This window comes from Hemiscyllium ocellatum, chromosome 14 (assembly GCF_020745735.1).
Source record: "Hemiscyllium ocellatum isolate sHemOce1 chromosome 14, sHemOce1.pat.X.cur, whole genome shotgun sequence".
NCBI classification, from domain to species: domain Eukaryota; kingdom Metazoa; phylum Chordata; class Chondrichthyes; order Orectolobiformes; family Hemiscylliidae; genus Hemiscyllium; species Hemiscyllium ocellatum.
This window is the reverse complement of record NC_083414.1, coordinates 28,045,976-28,066,175: the sequence shown is the minus strand read 5'-3', so window position 1 is coordinate 28,066,175 and position 20,200 is coordinate 28,045,976. Positions and strand designations below refer to the sequence as shown.

The 20,200-nt window shown below is 38.0% G+C and overlaps 1 protein-coding gene across 2 annotated transcripts in view; it reads left to right on the top strand.

Moving 5' to 3' along the window:
- The window catches only part of nup210 (nucleoporin 210), a 107,499-nt gene extending 91,106 nt beyond the window's left edge, over window positions 1-16,393 (top strand). For both annotated transcript variants that reach the window (XM_060835549.1, XM_060835550.1), the window contains exons 34-40: window positions 2,550-2,676; window positions 4,005-4,151; window positions 4,397-4,647; window positions 6,502-6,718; window positions 11,067-11,186; window positions 11,265-11,339; window positions 15,885-16,393. In XM_060835549.1, coding sequence (XP_060691532.1) covers window positions 2,550-2,676; window positions 4,005-4,151; window positions 4,397-4,647; window positions 6,502-6,718; window positions 11,067-11,186; window positions 11,265-11,339; window positions 15,885-16,003 — 1,056 coding nt within the window. In that variant the 3' untranslated portion in view covers window positions 16,004-16,393. The remainder of the gene's footprint in view (window positions 1-2,549; window positions 2,677-4,004; window positions 4,152-4,396; window positions 4,648-6,501; window positions 6,719-11,066; window positions 11,187-11,264; window positions 11,340-15,884) is intronic.
- The last annotated feature ends 3,807 nt before the right edge of the window (window positions 16,394-20,200 follow it).

Genomic DNA, 20,200 nt, shown 5'->3' with positions numbered 1-20,200 from the left:
AATTTGTTTGCATTAATTTGAGTGGGCTAATGTTCAGTTAATGAAATAATTCTATGGCCCCTTAAAACATTCTCCTTTGATATAGAGCATAGCTAAATAGATCACTGCCCTTTAACCTGCACACCTCAACTATCCATTTATTTAACATGTGTTTGCTTTGTGTGTGTGTATGTACCTTGATGGAGAGAGATAAGTCTGCGATCTTAAAGTTGTCGAGTAGAGAAATATAACCAGCAGTATTTCTGCTATTCTTTTAAAGCATATTTAGTTTTCCAGCAATTTTTTAAAAAATCCACTACCAAAACACCTGGTTGTTCTATGTCTTGTAAATTGTAGCTTTTTTTCATAATTTTATGCTTGTCACATGTGGAATCATTCTTCCAGTTCAAAGATTTGCGAGCAGCTAGTTTGTCACTGAGTATAACATTTGAGTTCTGAATTTCTCTGACCTTCTGTTGTTCAACAGGAATCAATTTTGATTATAAGATCTTAAAGATATAATTCCTGCACTTATCTCTTCATAAACCCAACACTGGAACCAGCCATGTTCTGTGACCAGCAAAACCAATGGCAAGCTATATTTTAAATAGTTAGAATAACAGGACAGAAAGGCAACAAAAGATAATTGAAGTGATAGAACAATGTTGAAAAAACATTAGTCGTATTGTGAGATTAAAGTTCCAGTCTGAAAATGTGCATGAAGATTGTTTTTAATATTTAAGACCATAACTTATATTGTTTAGTTCTCCAATGGCGCTCTCAGCTTCTTTGTTATAAAACACAACTTCTTCAAATATATATGCTGGACATATTTGTACTACAGCTATGAAAAAGTATATAGTTATCTTACATATATATATAATACATCACTATCTGAAAATCTACTCCACTTGCCTTGGTTGTGATTGGTTATGAACTTAAATTAAAAAATGCATCAAATAAGGTGGCAAGCAAGGGATGATTATATGATCGTAAAGTTCATGAGAGTGGAGATAATCTGTTGATTTGGATTGAAGATCATCATCATCAATTGTTCCAGTATAGGCAGCATCCCATAAACACCCTTGGCAAAGGAAATTCAGCAACATAGTTATTGTTCTCACATGCTGTCTCTCCAATCCAGTAGAAAGAAACATTGAAAAAAAAACTACCATTTTTTGATTTTTAAAGGAAAGCCTCTATCTAAAACTTCACTCTAGCAGGAGAGAGCTTGAGCTTTTCACTCCAGCAGCCAGCACAAACCTACACAACAAACTGAAAACAAAACTAAAAGTCGTCTTGGTCTGTGAGAGCCTGACCCTGCCCACTCATGATTCTTTTGTCATACTTTTTTTTAAAAACACACCCAGAGAGAACACAAAGCAGTTTACCAGCTATCTGTTTGAAAAGTATAATTTGGCACCATTGTGACAACACTCCTCTGCAAGTGAAACAGGACAGAGCACCTCTCAAAACCACAGGATCGTCAAAGTTCGGACGTGTGGGAATACTTACTTTATAGGAAAATAGAAAAGAATATTTTTTTACTTTGTCAATTTATTATGGAGCTCTGTGTTCTTGTACATGGCCACATTTGCAGGTTAACATTTTAAGGTTAATGATTAGAAAGGAAGTTCCACACTAGCTTTATTACAAAGGGATTTAGGTATAAGATAAAAAGCATTGTTGTAATTAGATTAGTTCTTGGTGACGTTACAATGGATACAATTTTGGTCTGTTTACCCAAGGAAGAATATTTTGGCTTTGACAGATGCAGCATATATAAATTAAATTGTATTGGGTTTCCTGCCCCCGCCGGCTGCCTGCTCCCATGTCCGCTCTTGCCCTCTGACCATCCCGGGCTGCCTGGCCTTGCTCTCGACTAATTTGTGACATGAGGGCATTATTCTAATGAGGCTAAGAATATGGGTAGCTCTATAGAATATACGGTAGTTTCATGAAGTCTTTGTAATACTTTTAAGGGGCTCAAAAGACGCTGAAAGGATCTTGCCCTGTCTGGGGAATCCGTTTTAGAATAAAGGAGCAGACATTTAGGACTGAAATGCAGATATATTTTCTCATTCAAAGTTATGAACTTCTAAGAATTCTTGAATATGGAAATCTGTAGTGGCCTTGTTGTGGAGTATGTGCCAGTCCAAAATTGGTCGATTTTTAATATTTGGGTATGTAGTGATAGAAACATAAGTAGGCCATTCAGCCCCTCGAACCTGCTCTGCCATCCAGTGGGATCATAGCTGATTTATGACCTAATTCTATATATCTGGCTTTGACCCATATCCTTTTGCTTAGCACAACCTTATCCATCTCAGATTTAAAACTAACCTGATCTAGCATCAGCTGCTGTTTGTGCAAAAGAGTTCAAAGCCTCTACCACTCTTTGTGTGTAGAAGTGCTTCCTGACATCTCTTGGGAAGGAAGAGTTATAGTTGAATATCAGGCACAATGGAGTTGGAGATAATAAAGTCTCAAAGAGCCAATGACTTAGCCGTTTTCCTTTTTCTCATGTATTCGTAAGTTTTAATTTAGCTACATGTTGATTTGTTTTCCAGCTGGTGGTTAAGAGTGCCTGGAAGACTGTTGCGCTGGTGCAGGGTGATGCTCTTCTAACAAGCCAATCTACTACTCCTCCATTCAAGGTATCTGTTACCATAGGAGACAGCAGCACTAATTTGAAAGGTAATATTAATTTTTGTAGTGGATGAGAACTTTATACATCAGTCTGCCTTGGTTTCCAATCTTAATGACCATCTAGCTACTGTACCGATAGATTAGGTTTAAAACGAAAGTCACACTTCCTGGGCTAAAGGAAGAGTGTTACTAAAGTTTCCCTGTTCACCAAAATTAACTACTTGCATGTGGGTGGTTGACCTCAAGTTCATTGAAATAATTAAGCCTAGACATAACAAAGGCATGGATGAAAATTTCAAGCTGAGGTTTGGAGATAGTGAGCATATATAGGTTAAATATGAAACCAAGATTCTGAACAGTCTTAGATCATTTGCTAGGAGACGGATTGGAGGATAGACTAAGCAAAGCAGCTTGTGTTGGGTATGAAACATTTTCATTCTTTCTACTATTTTAACTGGGCACATTTCTGTGTATCCAGTCTGCCACTTTCAAGAAAGTAGGAGGTTTGAGAGATACTGGTGAGCCAGCTATCATTGTTGCCACGTGCAAACTGTGTTATCTGATATTACCACTAGGTAGGCACAGGTGAAAAGGAGAGGCCAAGCTACATTCTTGCTGGACACAAGGGCTGAAAGAAATGCCTTTGCAGATTATTCTCTGGTGGCTATTCGATATTCAGGAATAGAATCAGAGGAGTGTAGTGTCACTCAACTGACTGTCTGTGGGAGAGGTATTGGAGGAGGATAGTCTTGTTGGAGAACTCAAGTGGGAACAGCAGGTGTTCTTCAAACTTGACATTGCGGGATTAGCTACAATGAATGAATATTATTAAACTACAAAGTGCAGAAACGATTTACTAGGATGCTACTGGACTGGAAGCTTTGAGTTATAAGGAGATAGGCTGGGACTTTTTCCCAAAGATCACAGGAGACTTAAGAGGTGATATAATTGAAGTCTGTAAAATCATGAGAGGCATAGGTAAGGTAGATAGCCAACAGCTTTTCCCCATGGTAAAGGAATCTAAAACAAGAGGGCGTAGGTCTAAAGTGAGAAGGGAGAGATATAAAAAGGTCCAGAGCGGCAATCTTTTCTCCAATTGTGGTGACTGTCTGGAACGGGAGTAGTGGAAGTGAGTACAATTTAAACAGGTACATGAATGGGATATAGTCCAAATGCAGGCAAATGGGGCTAGTTTAATTATGAAGACTGGGTGGAATGGGCAAGCTGGGCTGAAGAGCCTGGTTCCATGCAGTCGACCTCTATGACTATTAAGATTTTTCACAAATAAATGAGTTACCAAATATCGTGAAATGTTAAAATAAAATGGGTCATCTTTAGTCTGAATCATTTTAAATGTATGTTTTGTTCTGTTTCAGGAGCCTGTACAGCTGCACATGTTGAAGCAATTGATGAAATGCATCCTGAATCCAGTATCATTTGCAACTTGCATTTCAACAATGGTGCAATAGAAATCCCAGCTGAAGATTTGTTTCATGTTAAAACAGGATTTGATACATATGCAGGTATTTTAATTCCATTTTTAATGTAAGTAGCTTATTAGCACATTCAACAAATAGGATTTATGTTATGAAAGCCAGGGTTTTTGACTGGCTTATGGAATAACATCTAATTTGAGGTTTATTTTCAGATACTTTTGACATTAACTTTCTATCTTTCTTTTATGCTTTGGATTTCATTGGTTGTGACAAGAAATTTGTTTTTTTTTTGTAGCAGTTGCACTTGAATAATAGTTTTCTTTCCTTGTTAGGACATTATACTTGCTCTATTACAATGCAGAAATTGACTGATCACCAACTGAAAGTACTTAGCAAAGCCAAAACATCCATCATTGTGAAAGCTTCAATACTCGGTGCTCATTTCAACGGAGAACAAATTGGTGCGAACATTCCATTTTTACCTGGTTTTTATACTGATCAGTCTGCGATCCTTTTGAGCAACCTGTATGCAGTTGCTGAGCTCACAGTGTTCGGAACTCCTGAAATTCTTGGGAATTTAGAAGTAAGAAACTGGTGTATAAATTATATATTTATATGTGTATGCATTATACATCCATGTTAATTGTGACTTTGCATAAACATCTTTCATCAGTTTGCAGAACTACAGAGATTCTTTAAGCTTTCGTTGCATTTTTCCAAGTGTGTCTCAGTGCACTTACTTGGTTCTGGAGACAAGATATTAATTAACAAATAATGGTGAACTCAGCACCCATCTTTTTTTACACTGTTTTCCTAAAGTGCTAAAGTTTGAGGTTTCTTTGTATCATGAAGTAACTTTGTCCCAATGGCAGCAAAATTGACATTGAAGGAATTTTTAATACCTGCCCATAATAAGCTTGAGCATTGGAGACTGAAATATGTGAAGGTCCAGGTGCAACTCTCGAGTCTTACCACATAGCCAGGCAAGGCCATGATTTTCCTTGGAAGTCTTTCTCTTGTGCAGCTGGTGAGCATGTTTGTTCACTTATTCTGATATTGAGAACATATTGGATGTCTTTTCTGACCCTTGCCCACTGCCCTTGCTACCAGAAGCTCCCAACGGCATCAATCAAGGGATTGTTAGAGCAAACCAGCCCACTCCTCCAGGTCTAGGTGGTGATCCATGAAGTCCTGGTGTACAGCTCCAAATGTGCTAACTGCACAGATAAGTTGTTGTCGAACTCTCCTGTACTGCAATAAGATCTGGCCTGTGTACTTGTCCACATAAAAGCCCTGAAGTAATTACACAAGAAGGCTTCCACCACAATGGGAAGACCTCTGAACTAAAACTAGTATTTTTCTTGAAGCTGGTTCTACAATCATTTAAGCAAAATTCCTGCCAAATCAACTATGATGGGCTGGATGCTGTGTCCAAATACTTGGACAGATTCTCCCTGTCAGGTCCTGTTTTCTCTATTCTCAAACCAGTGAAGAAACACTCCTACATTAAGGGAGGGTAAAGAAAATGGTAAAAAGACACTCTAAAGCTCTCCTTTAATTGGAGCAGGATTGATTATAACAACTGAGAGGAGGTTTTAATAGCTGTTTGAAATGGCCACTTGATCATCAAATGGTTCCTCCTTAGTGTGGATGCATTTATGATAAAGAGCAAAAGCAGAAAAGAAATAAAGGATACAAATGCTGCAGTCCAGATCTCACGATCTTGAGGCAAGGTCTGGTCAAGAATTGCCTGTTCAGCCATGTGAAGAACTATGGCAGGAATCTGCAACCCAGAAGAGATATCAACCTGAAAGTGAGGGACAGCTAACAGCAGTGATATAGGATTTCTTGAATAAGTCACATTCCTGCCCCTCTATTGTCCTTGGGCAATATTCTTCTCTGATTTCTGTACCACTTTGAGTTGTGCATGTAATTATCAACTTCTGCCCATTCCACAGATGTCCAAAAGAGGTTACAGCACCATGTTTCTGAGTTGCCCCTCCACTGAGATATCTAGAAAGTAATTGACCCATAAAATGAAGTGGGAGGTTGGAAATCCAGCCCTAAATGTGCAAAATGTTAGACCTGCTGATTTTGAGTTTGTATAGCTGCCATACAGCTGTGTTTGCAGTTCAGTGTTTTATTTCTGTGTTGTTTCTCTGTCTTTGCTGTCAGTTCAGTGTGTTGTTTCTCTGTCTGTACTCAGTGCAGTGTGTTTTTTTTCTCTATCTCTGCTCTCGCTTCAGTGTTTTGTTTCTATTTCTGTACTCGCAGTTCAGTGTTTTGTTTCTCTGTGTGTAAACAAGTTCAGGTTTGCTTTTCAGCTTCATCCTTGTAGAAATTGTTACTGAATAGATATTGCCATCTGTACCTAGTCTATAGAATGTGTAATCTACTTATTAAAGATGTCTTAGGAGTATTCTCTTTTCTCCCTTAGGTTAAACCAGGATCACCCCTCATTATCATTCAAGAAAAGGAAAAATCCTATGGATTACAAAGTTACATCAAATTTACAGTAACCTTGTCTGATACTAGACTAATAAATCAGGGACCAATATCAACTACTCTTGTCATTACCAATTCATTGACAGACCAGTTTCTCTCTGTTCCAGTGAAAATCCTGCACGCTGCTGATAAAAGTACAGAAGCTCAACGTAAGCTTATATATTTCGATCTTCTATAGAATAAATAAACAATTTAGTTTATAAGTGCAGTACTCTGACAGAGGCTGATTCTACAGAATGTTAAAGACAAGCCAGATAGTTTCTCTGACTTATTCTGCCAATCTTGAAATGTATGCTTTATTATATGAGAAAACATAAAACTAAGACAATTTAGGAAAATAAGAACCAGGCACACACACTTGAGGGCACTTGCAACGTGCTAAGCCTTTCATTCATCAGCAAGAAGCACAGTTATTCTGATGATAAACGACTGCCAGTATTGGATCAGCTAACTTAAGTCTCTCCTATACGAATGGGAATCTGGACTGGATACCCCCTTCCCTGTGTCTCTCCCAGCCACCTAAAAATTAACCCCCTCCTAAGTAAGAAAACCACTACGAGAGTGAAAGCTAAGATCCAAACCAATAAATGGGGAAAAAACTCTGATTCCTCCTGAACTCCCTGGGCTACTGAGACCATGGTGACCACTGTTACATTTCATATAATGTGATCTCTGCCCCAGTCAAGAAGCAACCCTGTGTCTACACAAATTGGTAAATCATTCTCAAGAATCATTACTCTGGGCAAGAAGGAGCTTTCCATTCCATCTTGTTCCTACTTCTGCGAAGTTTAACCACATGTCTCTTGGTCTCCCACAGTCTATCAAAGTGAAACATCAATTAGTATGCATGCAATCTGCCAGTTTTCTGTATCTTTTTTAAGGTCTCTTCAAAGTCTGTGATATCAAATCCACTTGTGTAACTAATTTTTTTTTAAGTTGAATATCATTTTTGTAACTCTCCAGCAACCATCATCAAAACCACAAAACCTCATGTCATGTTAACTAACGAAAACTCTCTGCTTTAGGTTCAGCAAATAACCGGTGTAATTACAATGATTGCCTTTATACTGAATGGCCTGTTAGTACAACCCAGTGCCCCATGTGCTTTGGCTATGCATTCTCTGAATTGTTTGTAAATCTTTACTGTTCTGTGCACAGTATTACCAGGATCCTTTCTCACTCAATCACATCATTGCCAGAAAATTCGTCACTAGTTATATACGTGTGTGATACTGTATATTTTATAAAAAATAGGTTAGTTAAATACTTTTTGCCATTGTATAGCCCATTGTCCTAGAACATAAATTCCTCTGCTAAAGATGATTTAATCAGTTTTTACTATGGTACCAAACTATTAAATGAAAATAGATTGCCTAACAATTGCTTTAACCTGTTATTGGCTTCTTTATAGAGAAAGATAATGGATTATGTTCCACTACTTTGTCTTAGCTGAACATTTCCAGCTTTCAAGACTAACCGTTCAAACTCCTAGAATTTCCTTTCTTGGCTAATGATGTGGATGAACAAGTAATGAAACAATAATAGATATAGGGGCAAAGACTAAAGGCAAAACCTGCAATGACTTGAAAAAGCCAATTTATCCAAGCTGTGCCTTCAGCTGATTACTGTTGCTTAATAGTGAACTTCATACTTGGCCTCAGGAGAGGACATTTGGGACCATAAAATTAGTAATCTTGCAACTGCCTGTCTACCACAAAAATAGATTATCAGAGAGTTTTTAACAACTCTTGGAGGGGGGGGTGGATTTCACCCTGTTGTGTCCACAAGCAGTCATCCAGCATCTTTCTATTCTAATCCCATCTTCCAGCACTTTGGTCCATAGCCTTTGTGTGCTATGGCATTTCAAGTCATCCAAATACTTCATAAATAATTTAATGAGTCCTGTTCTCCCACTATTTTCAGGCAGCGATCCAGATACCTACTATTTTCTGGGGGAAAGAAGTTTTTCTCATTCCCTGTAAACCACCTGCTCTTTACCTGAAAACTGTAGCCTGGGTTGTTGCCCTTCAAAACTTTGTACACCTCAATCAGGTGCTCTCTCCTCCTCCAACCCTTGTTCCGAGGAAAACAGCAGTCTGTTTAATCTCTCCATAGCTGAATGACTCCAGCAACATCTTGGTGAATCTCCTCTGCAATGTCTGTTTCTGATTGAGCCCAGCTGACAATATTTGATGAATTCAGTACTTTCCAAATGGAGAATAATTGTGTAACTCGCATTGTTTCTGAAAGTTTCACTACCCCTGATGTTTCACTCCTTTGCTGATGATTTCCTGGCTTATCCCTTCTACCCTTCTTGGTTAATGATGTAGTGTTAGCTGTTGTCCAGTGACTCTCCCCTCGTTGAGCAGCCTCAGGGTTTATCTACTTAGTTCATTGCTCAGCACCGCTGCCTCACAGCACCAGGAATTTGGGTTCGATTCCACCCTTGGTGACTGTCTGTGTAGGAGTTCGCACATTCTCCTAATGTCTGTGTGGTTTCCTCCCACATTCCAAGATGTGCATCCTAGGTGGATTGGTCGTGCTAAATTGCCCATAGTGTCCAGGGATATGCAGTCTACGTGAATTAGCCATGGGATACACAGGGTTACATGGATAGGGTGGAGGGAATGGGAGGTTTGGTGTGGGCTAGTGGGCCAAATGGCCTGCTTCCCCACCGTAGGAAATCTATGATGATTTTATGATGAAAGTAACTTCAGTCATTTTTTTTTCTGGTATCAGAAAGTTCTCGGTGAGGGATTGCAATTGATTTTTTTTCCCTCCTTCAGATAAATGGAGCCTGAATTTGCTGAATTGAATAGAATATCTTTTATTGTCATGTGTACACAAGTACAGGAATACAGTAAAAAAATGACATTGTCACTCCACATGGCTCCAAATTATGTACAAAGTAACTAGGTACAAATCTTAGATACAAAATAGAGAAATAAAGGAGAAAAAAGAAAATGACCCTTAGTTATTCATAGTATAAGTTAGAAAAAAATATTAAAAAGATAAGCATGAGATCTTCTCAAAGGCCCTGCAGTAGATCAGCGTAGGAGGATTACACATGTGGCCTGGCCAAGCTCACAAGTTGCTGACCACCCACATCGATTCCCCAGTCCAACAACCACCCCGCTCCTCTCAGGGCCCCTGGCCCGCTGTCTGTCCCCCATGCTTCCAACCCACCCTGCATTGGGGAAAACACCAAAAGGAGGGGAGAAAGAGGAAACAGGAAATAAACAGAAGGAATGGAAGAGCCCTGGTTGGAGCATCCACCCCCTCTGTTTTGACCACAAAAGTGGGATTGAGTGAAATTTACTGGTTTTCTCACCAAGGTTTTGCAGAAATTAAATTTCTTGGCTCCTTTTATAGGAATGTTACCTTGCTGCCTTTCCAGGAAACACTAAATCTTAACTATCTTATAGCTTCTTCAGGAGCCAAAAGTATAAAACTATGATGAACCAAAGTAACTGTTCAAAATGGCAGCATCATTCCAGACTGTACATTTAGAATGTTGATTTGTGACTGTGGGTATCAAGAGTATGTAGATGAACATGGAGAGTGAAGTGAGTCCTTCAGAGTTTGGGTTGAAGCAATGAGTTGGAACCTCATTTATTTTTCCTTTCTATTACTATTCAGTCCTAGGCATTTGCTATATTCATTGTTCTCTAAATCGTTTGGCAAGATTCCCTCTTGATATATTGCATTAATGGAACTTAGGCTGACCAACTTGAATGCTGCACTCTTCCAATTAAGAAATTATTCCAGTTTACAATGTGTTGATCTTCAAGGTTGACTCTTTGCTATCTAATTTGCACGTTGTTGGAGAGATACTACTGAGCCTTTGCCTGTTAGTCCTGACAAGGCACTCTGTTTTGATATAAAGCAGGCGCTGTCATGACACTATCAGGCAAATGTTAACTCCACCACGTCTTGACTTGTTTTTCCAAGCAGATCACCTAATCAATCGCTGAGTTATAAATTTAAGTGCTGAGAACTAACCTGTGCATCCTGTGTCCGGAAATTATGGGCACCCCACCATAATTCCTCCTCAACAATTCCTTCTACAGTCTGTTACTTGAATTTTCCAATAGGTTTATAACTGGACAATTGAACCTTTCAGTTTATACAGTGAAATATAAAAACGTAAATAGGTCCTTCAGCCTATTTATTTTTGACAAATTGTTACCTTTTGTTCCTGATTTTCCAGTTAAATTGCTCAATTTGCATAGACTATGCATTAAAAAGTTGGAGTGAGACAACAGTGGCTAGCAACCATAGAATTATCATTCTTATCTTGTTGATAAGAATCCATTTTGATTTAGTACCACATTGCATTGCTTTCAATAGTGGAGTCCTTCTAAGTGCACTACAATAATGAAAACAATGTTTTTAATGAAAATGTTTCAGAATCTGTGAATTTCATCATTTAATTTAGTGTCACAAAGTGGCAAAGAAGTGCAATTTAATTTTTAACCTTGTTTTGTCCTTTCTCAGCTGATGGCACAGCAACTCACTGGGAAGGTGTTGGTTTCTTCCAGCAATTCATTCAGTCTTACCAAGTTATGTTCTTCACACTATTTGCGTTGCTTGCTGCGACTGCTGTTATGATTATTGGTAAGTGCTGCTAGCTTGAAGAAACATTTGTGATATGATTTTACAATACTTATTATAACTGTTTATTTTCATTTGCAGCCTATCATGCATTCTTCTCACCACAGGAGCCAATGCATCACTCAACTTTTATTACTCGGACTACACCTCGTGGAGGTAAACATTGTCAACATGGTTCTTATTCATGTATGTTTATGAGCAAAGGTTTCTGTACATGTATGAAATTTATATTAGGCAACCATTTAATTAACAGATCAGATTCTTGCTATGAGAATTGTTAAATCTGAAAGAATTGGGTGTTGAGCACTGCCTTAAGTTCTCAACCTTGAGCTGATTTGTCCACTTAAGATTAGATTAGATTAGATACCCTACAGTGTGGAAACAGGCCCTTCGGCCCAATCAGTCCACATCAACACTCCGACGAGTAACCCATCCAGACCCATTTCCCTCTGACTAATGCACCTAACAACACTATGGGCAGTTTAGCATGTCCAATTCACCTGACCCACACATCTTTGGACTGTGGGAGGAAACCAGAGCACCTGGAGGAAGCCCACGCAGACACTGGGAGAATGTACAAACTCCACACAGTCACCAGAGGCTGGAATCAAACCTGGGACCTTGGTGCTGTGAGGCAGCAGTGCTAACCACTGAGCCACCGTGCCACCCCAAATTAAGATGACTAAGATGGGCAGAAAAATGTTGTAATTTCTTCATTTTATATGGAATAGCTTTAATATCAATTTGTTATTTTTTATTGATCTACAATTTCCATAAGAAAAAGTTTATTACAAAACATACTTTTAACTATCGCTGTAAGTATTTAAGAACTAATTATAACTCACCACTCAAATTTTATGAAGAATTTTGTGATTTTACTTCCTATCTTGTGAGAGAATTTTTTTTTGCATTTTTAGCACTTGCAGAGTTCTATGCAGCGTTGATTCTTGGGCACTATTGGTTAAAAATATTTTTATGAATGAAAAATGCTGCTTTTATTTGTAGACTGCAATTCAGTTGAAAAAGTCGAGACTTTTAAGTATGATTCCTTAGCCAAGAGTAGATGGTTGATTAGCCCTCAATGAAGGAAACTTTGGTATAGAAAAATATAAGCAAATCCAGAGCAAGAGTAGGCCATTTGAACCTGTCTACTATTCAGTCAGATAATGGCAGATCTGATTACTCAAGATCCTTGCCTATCCCTGAAAAAACCCTTTCACTCCATTGTTTATCAAGGCATTTGTCTCTGCCTTAAACATATTCAAGGACACTGCTTCCACTGCCTTTTGAGGAGGAAATGCGCAGCAGGAATAGACCACTCGGCTCCTCAAACCTGCTCAAGACATTGAATAAAATGTTGATCTCATTGAAAACTCAAAGATGCATTCTTGCTTACTCATGATACCTTTTACCCCATTGTAAGAATCTATCAAGTTCTGTCTTTCAATATTCAAAGACACTGCTTCCACCAGTTTTTGAGGAAGAGAGTTCTAAATTCTCAGAGCCTTTGTGAGAAAACATTTCTTCTCATCTGTCTTAATTGGGTGACCACTTACTTTAAACAGTGATCTGTATTTCTAGATGCTTTCATGAAAAGAAACATTCTCCACACCACCCAGTCAAAAACTCATGTTTCCGGCACACTTTGAGTGGATATAAGTCTAGTCTGCCTAATTTTTCTTCATTAAACAATCTGTCATTGTAGGATTATCAATTGAATAAATCTTTTCTGCTTCCAATGCATTTCATCATTTCTTAAATAAAGAGACTAGATAAGAGATCAGATACTTCTGTGGGTTGGACTCTGGTATGTGATGCAGAGTGACACCAAAAGCACAGGTTCAGTTCCTGTACCAACTGAGACTACTGTGAAGGGTTCACCTTTTCAACCTCGCCCATCGCCTGAGTTGTGGTCTCACTTGGGTTAAACTGCCATCAGTCCTCTCTTTAAGGTGAGAGCAGCCCTATAGTCCTCTGGTCCTATGGCAAGTTAACACAATATTCCAGGTATGGTCTCTACAACTAAAGCATAACCTCACTATTTTTGTATTCACTTATGCTTACAATAAACAGTGCATTCTGCTTATAAGGATATGGTGGGGTGATGGTAATGTCACTGGACAAGTAATCCAGAACCTCGGACTAATGTTCTGGGAACTCGGTTTAAATCCCACCATGGAAGGTGATGAAATTTAAACTCAATTACTTCTAGCTAGCTTTTTTTTTATTCAAGTGGTGAACTTTGGCAATGATCGATTGTCATAAAAACCCTTCAGGTTCCCTAATGTCCTTTTCAGGAAAGGAAATCTACCATCCTTACCTGGTCTGGCCTACATAAGGTTCCAGGTATACAGAAACATGGTTGACTCATAACTACCCTGTGGGCAATTAAGAATGAACAATAAGTGCTGACCAAGCCAGCAAAGCTCACATCCTGTTAATAAGGAAAACTTAAACTTCCAATTACTTGTCTCTTGTAATTTATATGCTAGGAATGATGATCCCTCTGCAATCTCTCACCATTTTTGATAATGTTTCTTTTTTATTCTATCTACCAAAGTGGTCAATTTCAATTTTCCCACATGATCAATCTCTCCATTTACTTTTTTTTTGAACTATCTTTGTATCATTTACAGATTTGGCACCCTGAGTATCTTCATTGAAGATATTCACATGAATTGTAAACACTTGAAACCCCAGTAATCATCGCTATGACACACCACTCACTACACCATACCCACCAGAAAGTTAACCATTTATGTTTACCATGAGCTTGTATTTTCTGCAGTTACCTTTGTTGTGTTTCTTTATCAGTGTCTTTTGGAAATCTAAGTCATACAATTTCCCTTTATCCACAACACATTCCTTCTTCAAAGAACTCCCAATAAATTGGTTAAATGATTTCACTTTTACAAAAGCATATTGATGCTGCCCTGATAACTTCAAACTTATAAGTGCCCTGCAATATTATCAGTAATATGAAAATGATAGAACTAATTGATCTGCAGTTTCCTGCCACCTAGCGGCATCTTCACATGAGTCGTAAATTAATCATATATAATTGCACAATGCAAGCTGAAGTATTGCCTACTCTCAAGTGGACTTCAGAATGTACGCTTCTAAGAAACTACCCTGAAAACATTATATACTTCTCATCTAAGATACCTTTGCCCATCTGATGTTTCCTATCCATCTATGGATTAAAATCTCCCATGATTACAGCCTTAGCTGATGCACTCCTATTATTTCTTCCTCTGAAGTCTGTCTACCTCTGTGGTTACTGTTAAAGCACAAAAAAAACTCCCAATAGGGATTTGGCTTTATAATTTCTCTGTCTAAGATGCTCCTATGTCCTTGTTTTTTGAACTTGGGTCATCCCTCAATAATGTGCTCATACCATCATTAATTAATAGATCCATCTATCCATTATTTTCCAGCTTCTACCCTTTTTCTAAATATCATGTATCTTTCAATATTCAGATACATTTGCACTCAGTTCATCTGTTTTTGTTTTGAGTTCAGTTTGCCTTCAGAGCATATAGTTTTGTTATTTTATTTTTGAGTAAAAAATGAGGTCTGCAGATGCTGGAGATCACAGCTGAAAATGTGTTGCTGATGAAGGGCTTATGCCCGAAACGTCGAATTTCCTGTTCCTTGGATGCTGCCTAACCTGCTGTGCTTTAACCAGCAACACATTTTCAGCTATTTTGTTTTTGAAACAACTAGCCTTATTTACCCCTGCATGTGTACTTTCAATCGCTTCCTGCCATGTTCTCTTATTTTTCATATTAATACTTTTCTCTCTCGCCTAGTGTCTCCTCTTTGATTTACCGAACCTTCACAAATTTGATCCCTTGTCCATACTATTCAATTTAAACTCCTATCTACTTTCTAGTTATGTTGCTCACAAGAACAGTGACTGCAGCCTGGTTCAGGGTTAGACTGTCCCAATCCACTTTCCCCAGTATGGTTGCCAGTGCCAAAATCTTGATGAAATGTCTTGCCTTTCATCACATTTTGAGATTTATGAGGATTTTTGTTTTGACTTCATTCTGACCAGGATATTATATGTTGTTGCCCATGCAGGCATTGTGGGGAGGGATAGCTTCCATTCTGCACTTTAGTCTCTCTTGAAAAAGGTTCAGTGTTAATTTCCATCATGACGTGGCACTTAGGGCATGAAAAGCTGCTCCCCTTTTATCTCAGCCTTGGAAGTGCTATTCACTCACTCTTCTGCTAGAACAATTTGAATCCTTGCATTCTAGGACTATAATACCACTTAACTTCAAGCTGATCATCTTGTTTTTCTGTGAATCTGTGATTGAGTTGAAACTTATTTTCCATGTTAATTTTGCAGCTGCTAGCGAGAATATTTTTTATCAGCCTCAACTGTGCTGTATTGGAAATCAGAATGAAATAGTGTGGCACTGGAAAAGCACGGCCAGTCAGGCAGTATCCAAGGGGCAGGAGAGTCGATGTTCAAGCATAAGCTGTATTGGAAATCAGTTTTCCCAGATAAATAATATGTTAATCTCTAAACATTGCAGAAATGGTGCAGCACACCATGTCCTTTTCTTTTTTGTTTACCCATTTATAAGCCATATGTAAGGTCACTGTTGAACACATGAGCCAGTTGAATACAAGTACCTCTACAAATTATAATGTAACTCTATTAACATTATAATTTTATTGATTCTCTAGGGTTTTCCCCATCTCCTACTCCTTTTAATACAAGCATGCACTCCTGTGGTAAAGGCAGTCCACGGAACCGATTATGGAGTTCAGATTATCCATCCAATGGATCCTCAGGAAGCCCTTGATAGGGGAGAGCAAAAAAAGACTGTCCAATGCAGCTCAGGAGCATCTGTTATTAATATTTCTCAACTATAGTGCCTTGATTTATGCTTTCTAAATTTGTTTGAATCCCTACCTCCTGAAGACATCTGACCCCCTATTCCTGTATGTTTGCACAAGTGCTGTTCAATGTTGTGTGTCTTGCATAGCTCATGATGCTCGAATGATTGTGTCAGCACGATGTTCAATAATAGGGACATCATAACAATATGGTGTGCTGCCCTGACCTGGTGCTTATGCACAAGGACTTGAAGAAGGGTTGTGGTGCAGCAGCCAGTTAATTCCTTTCTGTTCAACTGAGGAGTGCTGAGACCAACCAGAATTCTTAAGGGTTATTAAGGCTTCAAGCAGATAACTGAACAAAGACCAGTAATTAACTGTTCTGCATGGCACAATTCCCTGTTACAAAAAAAACTTTTTGAGCCATTAAGAAGTTTTGTGTCTCAATGTTGAAATGAATGATTTCTTAAAAATGTGAATATCCTCATAGAAAAAAATAACCTTGTGATGGATGAATGTGTTTAATAATTCTGACCAATTCACCTTTTGTAGTAAACATTGGAATTCAAAATAAGTATGCTTTGCAGCTAATAGTTATGGAATTTTGCAGTGTGAATTTGAATTTTCTTCATTGTGCAAGTACCAGAAACCTTCTATATTTTACCATATTTTGAAGTTGTTTATTTTCAAAAATAAAAGTATTTGCATATTTTGTAATATTTGCTTCCAAGCAGCTAAATTGTAGTTTTGTGAAATTGTACGGATAAAGAAGAGCAACATTTTTATTTGGTAACGTTTAAAGTTGTGTTTTTTTTTTAAATTATGATTTTGTGGTTTTTATCTTTGTTATTGCAGAGAAGAGCAAGAATCTTTAAACTTGGTGAATGGAATCTTTTAATATGTATGATTTGAAAAATATACAACCATTGTGAATTTAATGTATCCATTCATTTGTTCTTTCAGACAGTCAATTATGGTCCTCTGTGTAAAAATGTAAAGTTTTGCTTTTCCATGACTGACATAATACCTCAGCACAGTAGCTGAACCAAAATTGTGCTTATAGTTGTAACGTGATAAATACAATGTGAAGATTATGCACCATATCTTAAATGCTAAGTTTACTTGAAAAGACCATACTTAGCATAATGGATAATTTAATTTACCCAATTTACCTGTTCATGTGAATCTGATTTTAAGTTGTATCACTGACATGCCTTAAAAACCACTAACACAAGACTGATAAGGAGATATTGTAGTGAAACTACTAATGTATTTTTTTCTGTTGTGGTACACTGTGCTTTTTTAAAGAAAAATGTTGTCAAATAAATGTTACAATGGGCATTTTTCTTGATGTACTTTTTCAGTAATTTGTTTAGTTGAACACACTTTTAGATTACTTGCTGTTAGGACTTTCACTTGGGAGTGTTAAACACTCAAGGACTCAATGAAGAGTCATCGAAACTCAACTTGGGCTCTCTCCCTGAATGCTGCGTGACCCGTTGTGATTTCCAGCAAGTTTTGTTTTCAGTACAGATTCCAGCATCTGCAGTAATTTGCTCCTGCCTTAATGACCTTACCTGCCTGTCCTGCTACCTTTTAAGGGTCTAAGGACATGCACAAAAAGATTCCTCTGCACTTCTTTTCCTACCAATCAACATGAACTTCTTTACCTTATTAGCTTTCCAAAAAGCACAATTTCAACTTTTCAGGATTGAATTCCATTTACCACTGTTTGGGCAATAAAGCAGTCTGTCTGCAATATCCTATAGTCTAAAGCTTTTCTCCGCTCTGTCACACTTCCAATTTTTGTGCCATCTGTGATCATACCTCCTACATTAATGTCTAAATCTTTGCTGCACTCTTCAAATAATAAGAGATCCAGCATTGAGTCCTACAGTGTACCACTGGACTCTGGTTTCCAATCACAAAAACAGAATTTGACCATTATCTTCTCCAGGATTCATTGCTTCCTGCCACTAAGACAATTTTGGATCCAATTTGTCAAATGCCTTACTGAACCACATAGACTACATCAACTGCACGACCCACACACACCAATCTCGTTACTATCTCAAAATCAAATCCAAATTTGTGATTTGCTGATTATCTTTGATCCTTGTCTTTCCAAATGAAGATTAATTCTTCCCTCTGAATATTTTTCCAATAGCATTCCAATCACAGATGTAATATTCACAAGCTTGTAGATTCTTGATTTACCCCTACCACCCCTATTTCTTTGAATAATGGTCCCATTTTACATATCATTCAGTTCTCTGCTGCTCCTGTGTTCAGTGAGGGTTTGTAAATTAATGGCAGAGCCCCTGCATTCTCATCTAATGTCTCCCAGAGCATACATCCATAAGAAATAGCAATAGGATTAGGCCTTTCAGGTCTGTTCTGCCATTCAAATGAAACATGCCTAACTTACATTCCTCACTTTCATGTGAAAAATGCAGAACTCTAAATACCCCTGGGATACAACTCATTTGGGCCTGGATATTTATCCACTTTTAAGCTTGGTAAAATTGCTAATACCTCCCCTCTCCCTGATTTCTATACCTACACTATCCTCTATTGTGACTACAATTACAAAATATTTATCTAAAACTTCCCATGTTGTCTTGATTCACACACTTTAGTCCCTACGTTTTTTCTAGTTTTTCTTTTGCCTCTAATGTAATTCTACATTGCCTTTACATTTCCTTTAACATTAGGAGATAGTGAGGACTTTAGATACTGGACAAGTCAGAGTCAATAAAATGTGACACTGGAAAAAGCACAGTACGTCAGGCAGCATCTGAAGAGCAAAAGAGACAACATTTTTGGCTTCTTCCTTCATCAGGAGAGTCCTGATAAAAGGTGGTACATAAAAGCAATTCACTGTTTCAAAGGGTCAGTGTTTTTCTGTTTTTAGCCAGTAGTATCTAATTGTAGTCATTTTGATAACTGTCATTGGATATGCTTGCTTGCTACTGCTACTTGATGACATCCTAATTCAGTGTTGTCTATCTAGATTCTTTTATAATTGCTTTTGCTGATTTAAATTTGTGCAAATCTAACCAGGAATACTTTAATATGGCACCCTTTGCTCCATTACCTGAGCATGGAGCAATTCCGATCAATGTTCTATATTATTTTTCACAGACCCTTGATAAATTGAGCATCAAGCGTAATTTTACTCTTTGTCAATGTTGCATTTCATCAGTTTTACACCATCCACTATATTAGACAATATACAGTACTTTGCATTTATTTGTACAAAATATCATCGGCATTTCTGATGTACCTCTAACTCAACTTTATCCTTGCACATGCTATTTCCAAAGCTAACACTGTTTAATATATCCATATTTTCCTTATTAAAGTAATTTCAATGGCTTATCATTACCCAGATCAGATTTATTGTCTCTTTTAAATATAGATACTTCAGTAGTTTAATTCGAAAGTGGATCTCCTCTGTATTTGCTGATTCTGTAAATTGTCAATATTTCAAATTTTTCATTCCTTGTCTCTCTCCCTATCATTGAAAAAATACCATTTGCCCCTTGAATTTGCTTTGAACCTGTGGGAAAATACATTCCACTAATGTGAAAGGTGGAAAGTCTGTCTTTATCAATGTTAAGGAAGGTCCATTAGCTCATGGATATTCTAGGAAACATAGAGTCATAGAGATGTACAGCATGGAAACAGACCCTTCGGTCCAACTCATCCATGCCGACCAGATATCCCAATCCAATCTAGTCCCACCTGCCAACACTTGGCCCATATCCCTCCAAACCCTTCCTATTCATATGCCCATCCAGATGCCTTTTAGATGTTACAATTGTACTAGCTTCCACCACTTCCTCTGACGGCCTATTTGCCTATTCTTACCCCCCCCCACACACACACACACACACACACACACCACCCTCTGTGAAAAAGTTGCCCCTTAGGTCTCTTTTATAGCTATCCCCTCTCATGCTAAACCTATGCCCTCTAGTTCTGGACTCCCCCACCCCAGGGAAAAGACTTTGTCTATTTAACCTCTCCATGCCCCTCATGATTTTATAAACCTCCATAAAGGTCACCCCTCCGCCTCCAATGTTGGAAATATGCATTCTCCATTTGTTCCTAATATTCAAACTTTAAGTATCATGCCATATCCTTGCCCTCCTTTATTG